The sequence below is a fragment of the Podarcis vaucheri genome (genome assembly GCF_965113315.1).
Source record: "Podarcis vaucheri genome assembly, chromosome: 7".
NCBI classification, from domain to species: domain Eukaryota; kingdom Metazoa; phylum Chordata; class Lepidosauria; order Squamata; family Lacertidae; genus Podarcis; species Podarcis vaucheri.
Window position 1 is genome coordinate 75,195,246 of NC_138765.1, and position 13,560 is coordinate 75,208,805.

General features: G+C 47.8%; 1 protein-coding gene across 3 annotated transcripts in view; it reads right to left on the reverse strand.

Moving 5' to 3' along the window:
* Positions 1 to 13,560, reverse strand: part of TMEM278 (transmembrane protein 278) — a 109,371-nt gene that overhangs the window by 74,283 nt on the left and 21,528 nt on the right. Inside the window, exon 2 of one of the 3 annotated variants that reach the window (XR_014221513.1) lies at positions 10,942 to 11,862. The exons of 1 other annotated variant lie outside the window; for it this stretch is intronic. Coding sequence is in view for 1 of the 2 variants with exons in the window: in XM_082230675.1 (XP_082086801.1) it covers positions 11,593 to 11,862 (270 nt within the window). In the remaining variant the exon portion in view is untranslated. Of the gene's footprint in view, positions 1 to 7,920; positions 11,863 to 13,560 lie in introns of those variants that run through there. One more of the 3 variants, XM_082230675.1, reaches the window with a different exon arrangement.

Below are 13,560 nucleotides of genomic sequence, written 5' to 3' on the forward strand. Positions count from 1 at the left end.
GGGTCCGGTAACCCTCCAGCCTCTCCTGAGCTACAGAGGCTCAGGGCAGAGAGGCGGAGGGAACTAAGTTCCTGCAGGAGGAGTGCTCACCTCCAGGCCAGGAGAGGCGGGGCCACCCTATCTGCGGGGCAGATAAAAGCCAGTCAGCCCCAGCCCGTGGGGGCAACGTTCCTGCCTGCACCCTGTCCTGCTCTTCTGCCAGAGTTCCTGACCCCACCTGACTCCCCGCCTTGGACCCAGCTACAGCTTTGACTGACAGCCTCCATACTGCACCATCGACCTCAGACTGGACTCGGACCTCGCCTCTTGGTTAGCCCCCGGGACCAGCACACTGCAGAATAGAGAAGCTGGGAAATATTGGGAGAGAAGAAGAACTGGGGGAGAGACAGCTGGCAGACCCAGTGTCCTTAAAAAGTAATCCTGACCCCTCCCCTCCCCTCCCAGGACCAGGCAAGCATTGGGAGTAGTAGAACAGAAAGCTCAGAGGCAGAAAGCACAGATCAGCGGGCGCAGGGATGACGTACAGTAGGTGAGACAGAGGGGGTGGGACTTGGAGCAATGCCATTATCTGAGACACTGATTCCTACGTCTCTCTCTCTGTGAATATTGAATAAAATACCTTGCTAAGAGTTTCCTGTTTTTTCCATTACTGGCAGCCTGCTATGAAGCAGGGGGATCAGATTCCCTGACGCTATGTTCCCCCTTCGCTGTCAGAGGCAGCACACCTCTGAATGCCAATAGCCAGGAATCGCAAGCAGGGAGAGTTCTGCTGCACTCGGGTCCAGCTGGTGAGCTTTTTAGAAGAAGAAGAAGAAGAAGAAGAAGAAGAAGAAGAAGAAGAAGAAGAGGAGGAGGAGGAGGAGGAGGAGGAGGAGGAGTTTGGATTTGATATCCCGCCTTTCACTCCCTTTAAGGAGTCTCAAAGCGGCTAACAATCTCCTTTCCCTCCCCCCCCCCACAACAAACACTCTGTGAGGTGAGTGAGGCTGAGAGACTTCAGAGAAGAGTGACTAGCCCAAAGTCACCCAGCAGCTGAATGTGGAGGAGCAGGGAAGCGAACCCGGTTCACCAGATTACGAGTCCATCGCTTTTAACCACTACACCACACTGGCTCTCTTATAATAGTTATCTGGCTGGTCAATGTGAGAACAGAATGCTGGACCAGGCGGGCCACTGAGCTGGTTGACCCAGGTTCTTCTTAGGCTCTTATGAATAACATTGAGGGACGGCTGTTGCCTTAATGTCCTGCCAGGGGACTTCCTGGAGCCATCTGATTGGCTACTGTGAGAACAGGATGCTGGACCAGATAGGCTGGTCCAGCATCCAACTGGGCTGATCCAACGGGGCTCTTCTTAGGTTCTTATAATATGGAGTTTGGTCCTAAGATTCTCCAGGCAAGCACATCTTGCTTAACTGCAGGCAATTGGGCCCCAATATCAGATCAGAGAAGCACTTTTCATCCATTTGCTTTAAAACATTTGCTGCTTTTTACTGTGTGCTTTGAAGAAGCTCTGTAAATGCATTAGAGATATATATAGATAGATAGATAAATATAGATATATAGATATATATAGATATATATAGATAGTTAACGCCCTACATCTTGCTCAAATAACCATTTTACTACCTGTGCTCTCTCAAATGCCCAGATATACAGCCTTGGTCCAGCCGGGATCTCTCAGCTAACATCAAACATGTGGGCTTGCCATTTTGCAGAGGTCTGGTTAGGAAAATATATAGCTGAGACAGAACACCCGTTTGACTTCATGAAGGTCAGTGGACTTTAATGTTGCATACAGACACTTCTGGGATATTTATGAACCCTACACTAACTTGTCCCTACTTTGCTTTTTTCACATTTTTGAGCTTCGTTGTAGTTGGCCTGAGGTTTGCACATCTCTGCAGGAGAACCCTGGATATGATACGCCGCATTGCATGCAAATGCACCCCATTAATCTTTGGTGACGGAGCTCAATAAAACGATACAGCAGAAAGCGAACTCGCTTTAGGCTACAGGCAGAGCGCAGGGGGGTTGCGGCATTTCTTCGACGAACCCTTCCCAAGCCAGGAGTTAACTTCCAAAACAAGTCTTTGCACGTGCTCTGAGGAAGCCACAACCTCTCGGAGTTGATTAATTGTGCGGATTTGGTTTGGTCTCTGAAACTGCATGAGTCACTTTGATAATACTTCTGAAGAAATCTGTCAAGGTGGCACGGCCAGACTTACGATTAGGCCAAGTGAGGCAGAGGCAGCAGATGCCACAACACCGATGGGTCCCATCTGCTGACTTGTAGTTTGTTAAGTGTGCTGAGAGTTAATAGGAAACTCCCCCCTTTTCTCCTACAATATTCAGAGTCCATCTCTTTCCCCAAGGAACTTTGGGAACTGCATATCTACCAGTCCTCATTAATAACCTCACTGCCATACTTTGAACTGGCTGGAGTTTCCGAACTGTTTGTAAAGGCAGCCCAATGAATAACACACTGCAGTAATCCGTCAGGAGTTTTTTTCTAAAGCAGAGCTAACTGTAGCAAGACGTACCTTGCCATCTTGTTGAGAGATAAGCTGCAGGCCTAGTAGTGGTAGTACTCTTCTTCTGTTACATCAGGGTTGGGGAAGCTTTTTCATCTTCCCTTCTGGGCCATCTACTGGGGCCACCTGCCAGTGGCCAGAGGCCAAAGTGGCCAGGGCAATAATGTAAACATCACCTTTGCACAGTAGGCTAAATTTACACACATGCAGACACCTCTCTATCCTCCATCCAGGTGAGCAAAATTATGAGAGTTCACCTCAGACATCTCATGGAAGGGTGTGGAGCAGGGACTGTGATGGCCTGGCCTGAGAAAGGGGATGTTCTGGAGAAAGTTGAGGGCCACGTAGAGAGGACTAGAGGGGCACATTGCGCAAAAAATCTGACATTCACTCCAAAATGGCACCAAACACCCAGAAAAGCCCCCATGCAACAGTTGGCAGTGAAAACACTATGTTTCCCAGAGACCAAAAAACAACAAAAAAATCCCTTGGCACCCTAACCCTCGGGGTCAGGATTTTGCCAAAAATCCGACACCATCCGATTCACTCCAAAACGACGCCAAACACCCAGAAAAGGCCCCCTGCAATGTTTGGCGGTGAATACACCACGTTTCCCAGAGACAAGCACTGCTGCAGTGCCACAGGCAGGAGGCTAAGTGGTGGTGAATGTGGCACCTGGTAGTGGTGTGGGAGAGGAGGGTGGCACTTCCAGTTTTGCCTCAAGTGGCAAAATGGGACGTGCCAACCGTGACTTCAGGATTCCAGAAGGAACAGCTGCCAGTTTGGAGAGAAGGAGTGCAAGGACTCGCAGGTCAGGTGGGGCTTGTTAGCTTTGGGAAGAGTTGCCTGATTCCTCAGCTGGAGCAGGCTGAGGGCAGGTGAGGATCACATGCCTCATCAACCCCAGGAAGATATAACAGGAAATAGATAGTGCCTGCTTGAGGTGTGACTGGAGGGTCGGTGCCACTACACCACATGGAATTGACCACCTGGAGAAATGGCACCTTCAGGAGCCAGTGTGGTGTAGTGGTTAAGAGCCGTAGACTTGTAATCTGGTGAACCAGGTTCACGTCTCCGCTCCTCCACATGCAACTGCTGGGTGACCTTGGGCCAGTCACACTTCTCTGAAGTCTCTCAGCCCCACTCACCTCACAGAGTGTTTGTTGTGGGGGAGGAAGGGAAAGCATGTTAGCCGCTTTGAGACTCCTTCGGGTAGTGATAAAGCAGGATATCAAATCCAAACTCCTCTTCTTCTTCTGTCTTGCTCTGGGATCAATTAGGCATACAAAGGAAGAGATTACCTGTCAGGTATCCAGGTCCTAAGCTGTATGGGGCTTTTGTACAGTGGGACATGACTGCAGTCAAACCAACAATTCATGTTTTGCCATATGGGCATGTGAATGGGCTGAAGCTCACAGAGCTTTCATGTAAATTATTTTAAAGAGAACTATGTGAGATCACTTCCTTTGTCTGCCTTGGCAGGAAGCTGTAACACTGCATACTTCCTTCCTTCCTGGGCAGCCTCCTCTTTCTTCATCATGCTTCCAAACTGACCACATGTGCATGTCTGAGCACTGCAAGTCCGACACCGTTTTTGAACTTACATTTTGTCCTTTGGTGATTTAGATAGTGCAGTGGTCTGCAACCTTTAAGACAAAAAGAGCCACTTGGACCCGTTTCCGAAGAAAAACAACAACTGGGAGCCGCAAAACCATTGCGACATTTAAAGCATGCGCGCCGCTGCCCTCCGATCTGACAGCGGGCGGGAAGGTGACGTTGGGATGGTGCGTGACTAACGCACGCACCACCCCCATGCGACGTCACAGCCAGTACAGCGCCCGCCACAGTGGGGAGTGTCAGGGCGCACAATGTACCTCCTCCCCTCGCTAGTATCCGCCCCGGAGCCGCGGCAAAGGTGTAAAAGAGCCACATGCAGCTCCGGAGCCGCGGGTTGCAGACCCCTGAGATAGTGCTTATAACCTGCCTTCATTTTGCGACTGTGATTGCTGCTAGATTATGTAAGTAAACACTACTTTTATTTCTTCACAAAACAATGTGTGTTATATGATTGTTATTTCTAAGGGGGAGAAGAGGGGTAATACCAGGGGAAATCGAGTCTGCCTTAAAGCAACCTGGATTATTGTTTCTTGAAGGTTAAATCAACCTTGCCTTAGCTTCCAAGTTTAAGGTGCAAAGGATGGCATTCTGCTGATCTCACTAATGTGAGCAAGGAAGGATAATAACTAAACAATATTCCCTTTTCCTAGTGCCTAAACTCATTCCTACATGTGCGCCACTTCCAACACCTTGAACTTGGCTCGGTAGTTCATTGCAATTCTTTCAGCAGCAACTCCCAGTGAGAAGTTGAGAACCTGGGACCTTCTTCATTCCAAGCACATCCTCTCGCTGCGCTTTGGACTCAGCTTTCAGCTTGACCCTTGCCTCGCATTTCCCCCCTTCACATTTCAAAGCTCGACGGCTCAATCAGAGAGGCAATTGGCAGGAAAATCCCAGTTGTCTTCCCCAATCAGGTTAATGGGGGAATTGAATTTCCATGGTAACCAACTGCCTCCAGCACAGCCAAGTAACCACCACCTCTTTGATAAGACAGATGGAAGGTCACATCTGGATCAATTAGACCTGATCCTTGAGATTTAGATTGGATTATGCTCAGGAATAGCCAAACCTGTCAAATTTGGTTTCTCATTTGGCTTTATTTTACAAAGCCCTGAGCAACTTGAGGTCCAAGATATCTTAGGGACCAAACTCTTATCTCAGGCTTCCTCAAACTCAGCCCTCCAGATGTTTTTGGCCTACAACTCCCATGAACCCTAGCACGCAGGACCAGTGGTCAGGGATGATGGGAATTGTAGTCTCATAAACATCCAGAGGGCCACGTTTGAGGAAGCCTGCCTTATCTCCTGGCTCAGACACTGAGCTTATCCACAGGAGTGTCATTGGTGAGTTGCCAAGGCTCATCTGACAGCAACAAGAAACTGTATCATCGACCATGTCATCGACCCAGTAAAATGCTCTGCCAATATAAAATTTGGCAGGCACCATCCGCTTTCACCTCTACCCGTGTTTCCCAAACTTGGGTCTCCAGCTGCTTTTGGACCACAATTCCCATCATCCCTGACCACTGGTCCTACTAGCTAGGGATGATGGGAATTGTAGTCCCAAAACAGCTGGAGACTCAAGTTTGGGGAAACACTGCTCTGCACGCCTGCTGAAACTTTTCTGTGCTGGGGAGCTTATGCAGGCAATTAAGAAGGCATCTTTCCATAATAGTTGGTTGGTGGTCTCTGATTTGCAACAAGGCCATAGCTCAGATGCAGAGCACCGTCTCTGCATGCAAAAGGTCCCAGGTTCAAGCCCCAAAATCTCCAAGTAGGGCTGGGAATGTCCCCTCATTGAAACCCTGGAGAGCTTCTGCCTGCCCGTGTAGACAGTACTGAGCTAGATGAGGCCATAGCCTGGCTCCATAGATGATAACTTTTTAATGCCGACATTGGCAGATTGCCAGCCCAGGGAATCAGAGGGCATTGAAAAGGCCAAGTCATCAAGGCATTTTAGCTACCTGATGTGGGAAATGAAATCCAATTTTATTTCACCCCTGAAAGCCTCTCCTGCGCTGCGGGAAGGTTAATGGCGGTTCCCCAGCAATTTCATTTTTCTGTTAATGATATTAAAACCTCTCATCTGGGGAAATAATAGCAAAAAGGGCAAATTCAATCTTCGCCGACATTATTAACAAGGCTTGTTCCGGGGAAGAGGGCTTGTTTCTTTGCTATCGCTGATGGAAAAGCCACAGCATTGATAGAAAACCAATGTTATGTGTTTGGAGATTCGGGAGGAACATTGTTCTCTGGTCTGGCATCCACATTTATAAAATGACACCAAATGATGGAATGCAGCCAGCAAATTCTGATTCTGAAGGTGACTTAGAGACACCAGCATGACAGATTCCTCTTGGGGGGGGGGGTGTCAGCAAATTTTTTCATCAGGGGGCCGGTCCACTGTCCCTCAGACCTTGTGGGGGACCAGACTATATTTTGAAAAGAAAAAAAAATGAACGAATTCCTATGCCCAACAAATAACCCAGAAATGCATTTTAAATCAAAGCACACATTCTACTCATGTAAAAACACCAGGCAGGCCCCACAAATAACTCAGAGATGCATTTTAAATAAAAGGACACATTCTACTCGTGTAAAAACACGCTGATTCCCGGATCGTCCACGGGCTGGATTGAGAAGGCGATTGGGCTGGATCCGGCCCCCGGGCCTTAGTTTGCCTACCCATGGTGTACAACTTTCTTTCTTTCTTTCTTTCTTTCTCTCTCTCTCTCTCTCTCTCTCTCTCTCTCTCTCTCACACACACACACACACACACACACACAATTTATTAACTTCTTAACACCGTAGTTTCTTAATGGACTATTATCAGGGTATATTGCTAGGGGGGAGCTGACATTTCTCTCAACCCAGGTTCGTCAACATAATATCTGTGGGCATAATGGTGCCCTTGAAGTCTTGCCCTGGTGCCCACAAAGGGGGCTCACTGCCCACTTGGCCATGAGCTGCATTGAAAACTTCATAATGCTGAAGGAGGAAGTGGGGCAAGTGATGCTCTTCCCAACTTCCTGTTTCAGCTCTATGTGCTTTTCAGGGCTCAGAATAATTCTACTGGGGCTGACTTTTACCCACATTCCTTAAAAGGCAAAATGTGCATGTACTTTCTAGTTTATTTATATATCCCTCCGAAGACAGCCGTTTGATCCTGAAGAGGTGAGAAAAGTGATGGGGGGGGTGTCACACTCACGGCCCTTGCTCCAAAATCCAAATGCACCCATGAGCCTCAAAAAGTTGTCAACCCTTCCTCTAGCCATGTCTGCATCCTCTTGCCTCCTTGGTTGTTCTGAATTTACTGGAAGGGAAGGAGGGAGATGAGAATAAGGGAAATCTATTGGGGCATAATCTTCAGGTGGCAGATTGGGAATGGTTATGCAAAACAGACCTGAAATTTACGGCATGTAGTACGCTGAAAGAAAATTATATGAAAATGATGTACCGGTCATATCTGACTCCTAGTAAGCTAGCAAAAATGCATAGAACAAGTATGAATACCTGCTGGAAATGTAAAGAAAAAGAAGGTACCTTTTATCACATATGTAGTGGTCATGTAAAGTAATAAAGGCTTTCTGGGAAATGATAGATAACGAACTGAAAAATAAGTTTGAAATAACTTTTGTAAAACACATACACACACAAAACACCCAGAAGCATTCTTATTAGGAATTGTAAGTAAGTACCAATATACCAAAGGAACAGAAAAGACTTTTTATTTATGCGACAACAGCAGCACAGATACTACTAGCCCAGAGATGGAAAGAAGAGTCCCTACCAGAAAGGAATGGCAAACTAAGCTGTTAGACTACACCAAAATGGCAAAACTGACCGGAAAGCTCAGGGACCAAGAAGACAAAATTTTAAAGAAAGAATGGGAGGGAAATATAATTTATTTAGGAGACCATTGAAAGCAAATTAAAGCATTAGCAGGATTTTAACAACACTTGTAATGTAACGAACACTATGGGCAATATGAATAGATATAAAATATAGACTATGATATAAGATGCAGTTGAAAATGTTGACATTAGGACCCATGGAGGGGAAGTCTCAAGATTCAGAGAAATCTCTTTATGTGGATATGTACAGGTATTCATATTTGTAAAAACAAATAAAAAACGTGTTGTTGTTGTTGTGTTTAAAAAAAGAGAATAATGGAAACCTATTAGTATAAAAATGATATTTAATATATAGGCAGAGATTGCGGGAGCATCTGGTATCACATGGAAATCATACAGGTGGAGCCCAGGACAACCACATATTTATACATCGGAGCAGGAGCTGGAAGAGTTACAGAGAACAGACAGCAGAGTTTCACACACCATTTCAAAGAAGGGGGTTGAGATTTTAGCTCCCCCTCCACCCCACTGTAAACAGGCTAAAGAAATGCACTTTAAATGAGCCAAAGGTTCTGCACATAATATGCATTTGTGGAAGGCGAGCGAATGTATCATAGAATACTGCGTGCACATTTGTTTCTGTTAAAAAGTAGCGTGCAGGTAGAGGAGAAGCCTCCTGCCAAGCTGGGTCTACTTTGAGCAGGGTGTGGGGAATCTTTGGCCCTACAGCTGTGGCTGAACCACAATTCCCATCCGGCCATTGGACACACTTGCAGGCCTGATGTCTGTGTGAATGGATCGTGCATCTAGAGGACATGTCTCATGGGTTCTGGGACAGGAGGTCCTCCTAAGACATCAACCAGGAAAGCATTTTGTGATGGCCTGGGATTCGGACTCGGATGCTGAACCTGAGAGATCCCAGGCTGCACAGGATTCCTGGCCTCCAGAACCAGCTGAGCCAGGGCTGGGGCATGAGCCTGAAGAGTCCTCACTTGTGCAGGATCCTCAGGTGCAGGCACCAACTGAGTCTGCTCTGGCTCCTGAGATGATGGAGGACCCATTGCCTGCAGGTGCTCCACTCTTAGCCCCGTCAGGGGAAGCTGCGGTTGCCTCTGGGTCCGGTAACCCTCCAGCCTCTCCTGAGCTGCAGAGGTCAGGGCAGAGAGGCGGAGGGAACTAAGTTCCCACAGGAGGAGTGCTCGCCTCCAGGCCAGGAGAGGTGAGTCACCTGTGGGCCGGGGCCGCCCTATGCCTTGGGGCAGATAAAAGCCAGCGAGCCCCAAGTTGTGGGGGCAACATTGTGGTTGCTAGTTCCTGCCTGAGCTCCTGACCCGCCCTGGTTCCCTGCTTGCAAGCCTTTTACTGACTTCACCCGACTCCCTGCCCTGCACCCAGCTTCAGCTACTACGGACTGCCTCCACGTTGCACCTTTGACCATGGACCAGACTTGGACCTCGCCTCTCGGGTAACCCACAGGACCAGCACACATTTCCTTCAAGGAAGAGTGTTTGCAAAACCGTGGCAGTTCACAGTTTATTGGAACTGGATCTCTTCACTTTCAGGGGAAAGAACGTCGGTTTAATCACATCCTCACAGCTATTGTGCATTTTGTTCCTCATGAAGGCAGCTACGTTGAGACCAAGCATGCCTGGCAGTGGTGAAGACAAAGCATGTGGGAAATATAGTGGCTTTCCCCCCCCCAAAAAAAAATGGCAGCTGGTAATCCCTACTTGGACATTCTGGTTCTTCCCCAAACCTGAGACCTGTGTGGTAGTAGATGGGTTTGTTTAAACTAGGTGTGTCCCAGTTACGTATAAGCCATGTAGATGGGAGTGATACCTTCTGCAGAGAAGTTTAACCATCAATTCCTCTTCCCAGGGAATTCTGGGAATTGTAGTCCTGTGAGGGAAATAGGAGGGTCTCTGCACGAATTTCAGCACCCTTAATAGAAAACAGCTCCCAGAACTCCTTGAAGGAAGCTGTTAATGCTTAAAGTGGTGTCATGGGGCTTTAAATGTCTGGTGTGAATGTGGTATAATGTAGGTACATTGATTCTAATAGGTCTACTCTCAGCCGGATTTAATGGGGTACAACCCAAAGATTAGGATCTTTAGTATATGATAATGATTCGAAATATGGATGACTACCATTAAGGGGGCGGGGAAGCTGTCAAGCTGTCAGTTGAAGGGTGGCTGCCGTGGGAGCCTGGTCTCTTAGCGGTTGTGGGAGCTCCAGAAGGCAGTGGGTTCAGAAGACAGCTGTCCTGTTTAGCATAGCCAGAGGAGCGCTAGAAATAATATTGCTTAGCATTGATAGAACTTAAATCAGAAATTGTGACAATAGCCCTGCAAGGCGGAATACTCTTGTTACATAACTGCCCCCCCCCATTCCTCAGATGACAATAGGGACATTCTATTCTACATTAGTACCACTGCCAGTGAGTTGTATTCATTGATTAGGCTTCCCTAAATGCAGTACAGTACATAAATTCAAAGATTTCTGTGCTTAAAATACTGCAGATTGGTGTGTTTCCTCTAATAACTTTAGTACTTAACCAGGAGGAAATGCTACATCAGTGATACTGATGTAGAATAAGATAAAGGTAAAGGGACCCCTGACCATTAGGTCCAGTCGTGGCCGACTCTGGGGTTGCGGCGCTCACCTCGCTTTATTGGCCGAGGGAGCCGGCGTACAGCTTCCGGGTCATGTGGCCAGCATGACTAAGCCACTTCTGGCGAACCAGAGCAGCGCACGGAAACGCCGTTTACCTTCCTGCCGGAGTGGTACCTATTTATCTACTTGCACTTGACATGCTTTTGAACTGCTAGGTGGGCAGGAGCAGGGACCGAGCAACAGGAGCTCTCCCCATTGCAGGGATTCGAACCGCTGACCTTCTGATCGGCAAGTCCTAGGCTCTGTGGTTTAACCCACAGTGCCACCTGTGTCCCACTGATGTGGAATAGAATGTCCCTATTTTCATCTGAGGAACGTTGGAGGGTATGTTGTTACCCTTGCATGGGGGAGCTGAAGTGAAGAGGGTGGTAGCTACCCTAAGGTGAGAGTGGAGAACCAAGGTCAGCATGTGGCCCTTCGGGCTTCTCTACCTGGCCCTTGATACACACTGCCATACACACTGCACCAACTGAGCCTTGCATCCTCCTCAAATGTCCTTGCCTGGCCTGGAATGTGTCCTTGAATTCTGATTCTTGCTTGCCTGGGTGGAGGTGTGTGTGTGTGTGTGTAGGCCGCTTTCCAAAGGTAAAATTTGCATTTGCTGCTCCGCCCATTTGTTGCTCCGCCCACCCCAGAAGGTTGCTTGGCAGAAGAAATGGTTGAAAATGTCCCCCACACTCACACCCTAAGATGAACCTCAGAGCTCATGCTGAAAGCAAGATGCTCCATCTCACGGAAAGTTCCAGAATCAATGGGAGGCCCAGCGCCCCCTGGTGGAAGGAGAAGAAGCCATGGAAGTTTCCTCTAGATGGGTTTGGCCGTTGCCTGCTTCTTCATTGCGCCCTTATGGGGAAAATGAGATTTGGAGGACCGGAGAGAGGGGTGTGCTGGCAGGCAGACCAAGGAGCGGGAAGCGCTTAAACCCAGGCCTTGACTTGGCTGCTCCACTCCTTGGCGCAGCCGCACAGCCCCCCGTCTTCGTACCACCGCCACTTCACGCCCTTGTACGTGGCCCGGGCCCAAGGTTGGAAGCACAGGAAGAGGCGGAGACGCCTGACCAGGCCGCAGTAGATGGCCATAGCCACCACGATGAGCGGAGACATGATGACGAAGCCGAGGATGATCAGGGCGGAGGAGCTGTTGTCGTCCAAGATGGTCTTGCAGTAGGAGGCTGTGGAGTGGAACACCTGCGAGGGGGTGGAGAGAGAGAAAGTCAGATGATGTGGGAATGGGAAAGAATCAGGACCAGGGCATTGTTACCCAGGCTGCCTATCATAGGATCGTAGAGTTGGAAGTGTTATCAGAAATCTAAGGTCTCAAATATAAATTAAACGTTCATAAATGTACAAGGCAAACACATACATAAGTATATAAACCACGTGTCTGAAATAGTACAGGAGAACAATCCTGAAGCTGTTTTGACTCTCCCAGTGACCTCAAATATTCCTCTGCAGTAAGGGAGGCAAATGGGGAAAGCCTTCCCATTGTCTTTTTGCTTGCAAATCCTGTCTGAAGGGCGTATTTGTGTATGAATAGGGTGACCTGGATTCAGGAACTAAACTATTAACCATCACAAAAGAATGGCCAGACTGCCCAGGTAATGCTATCACTGACCATTATCAGGTATCTTGGCAAACAGGATTTCTGCTGTAGACTGCCTCCTGTGATGTATTTCTGCTGTAGACCACCTCCTTCTGTGTTGTATGGATGATATTTCGGGGGGTGGTCTTGGGCTACAGGGCGGGCGGTTTCAAAGGTCTATATAAGGGCTTGCACACCATTGTTCAGGATTCTCCTCCCTGCTGTGTACAGTGAATGGGGACCCTGTTGCAACAGTTCCTTGAATAAAGATCAGGCTTACTAGCCGCTTTGCTTCTCAATATACTCTGGTTGGCCTCTGTTTTCTCCTACCGATAGGGAACCCACTTAAGGACTCTATACGGACTCTTGGATACCCCATAAGGGAAAGGGAGCAGGTTTTTTTTTTCTTAAACAGAAGGGCTCCTGATGATCATTTAGTCCAACCCCCTGCAACGCAGGAATATGTGACCTGGATTAAACCCGCAACCTTGGTGTTCACAGCACCAAGCTCTAACCACCTTCGCTGTACTCGCTCTTTGGCGCCTGCTGGAAACATTCCTGTTTAGACAAGCCTTCCCAGATGAAGTGGTGCCTCACAAGACGAAAAGAATCTGTTCTGTGATTCTCTTCGTCTAGCGGTTTTTTCGTCTTGCGAAGCAAGCCCATTGAAGGATTAGCGGATTAGCGCTATTAGCGGCTTTTAGCGGTTTATCTGCTGATTGGATCAGCTGATAAGCAGCTTAGCGGCTTAGAAAAGGGGGGGGACCAGCAGGAACTCGCAAGACATTGTCGTCTTGCGAAGCAAGCCCATAGGAAATTTATTTTGCGAAGCACCTCCAAAACGGAAAACTCTTTTGTCTAGCGAGTTTTCCGTCTTGCGAGGCATTCATCTTGCGGGGTGCCACTGTGCTTATAAAGTTAAGCTAATTTCAATCTGTTTTAGTATTTTAACTTTTGAAATCCGGCTGTGACTTTTATTGATTTTACTGTTTCGTTTTTTGTAGAGGTTTGTTCGTGGGTTGGTTTTTTGTTTTTTGCAATCAAGCAGTGTATAAATCATACAAAATGAGTAAGTAAATCATGACCACAACAAATAATGTGTGCTCCGCTTCTACAACTTGCTATTGGCTACATTCATACCATACATTTAAAGCAGAGGGTAGCACTTCCAACAGCCTTGGCTGTTCTGGGTTTGTTGCTTAAGACCTGAGAGGACCAGGGCTCAAATCCAGTTCGGCATCAAAGTTAGAGTGACAGACTATGACCTGGGAAAGACCAGGGTTCAAATCCCTACTCAGCCATGA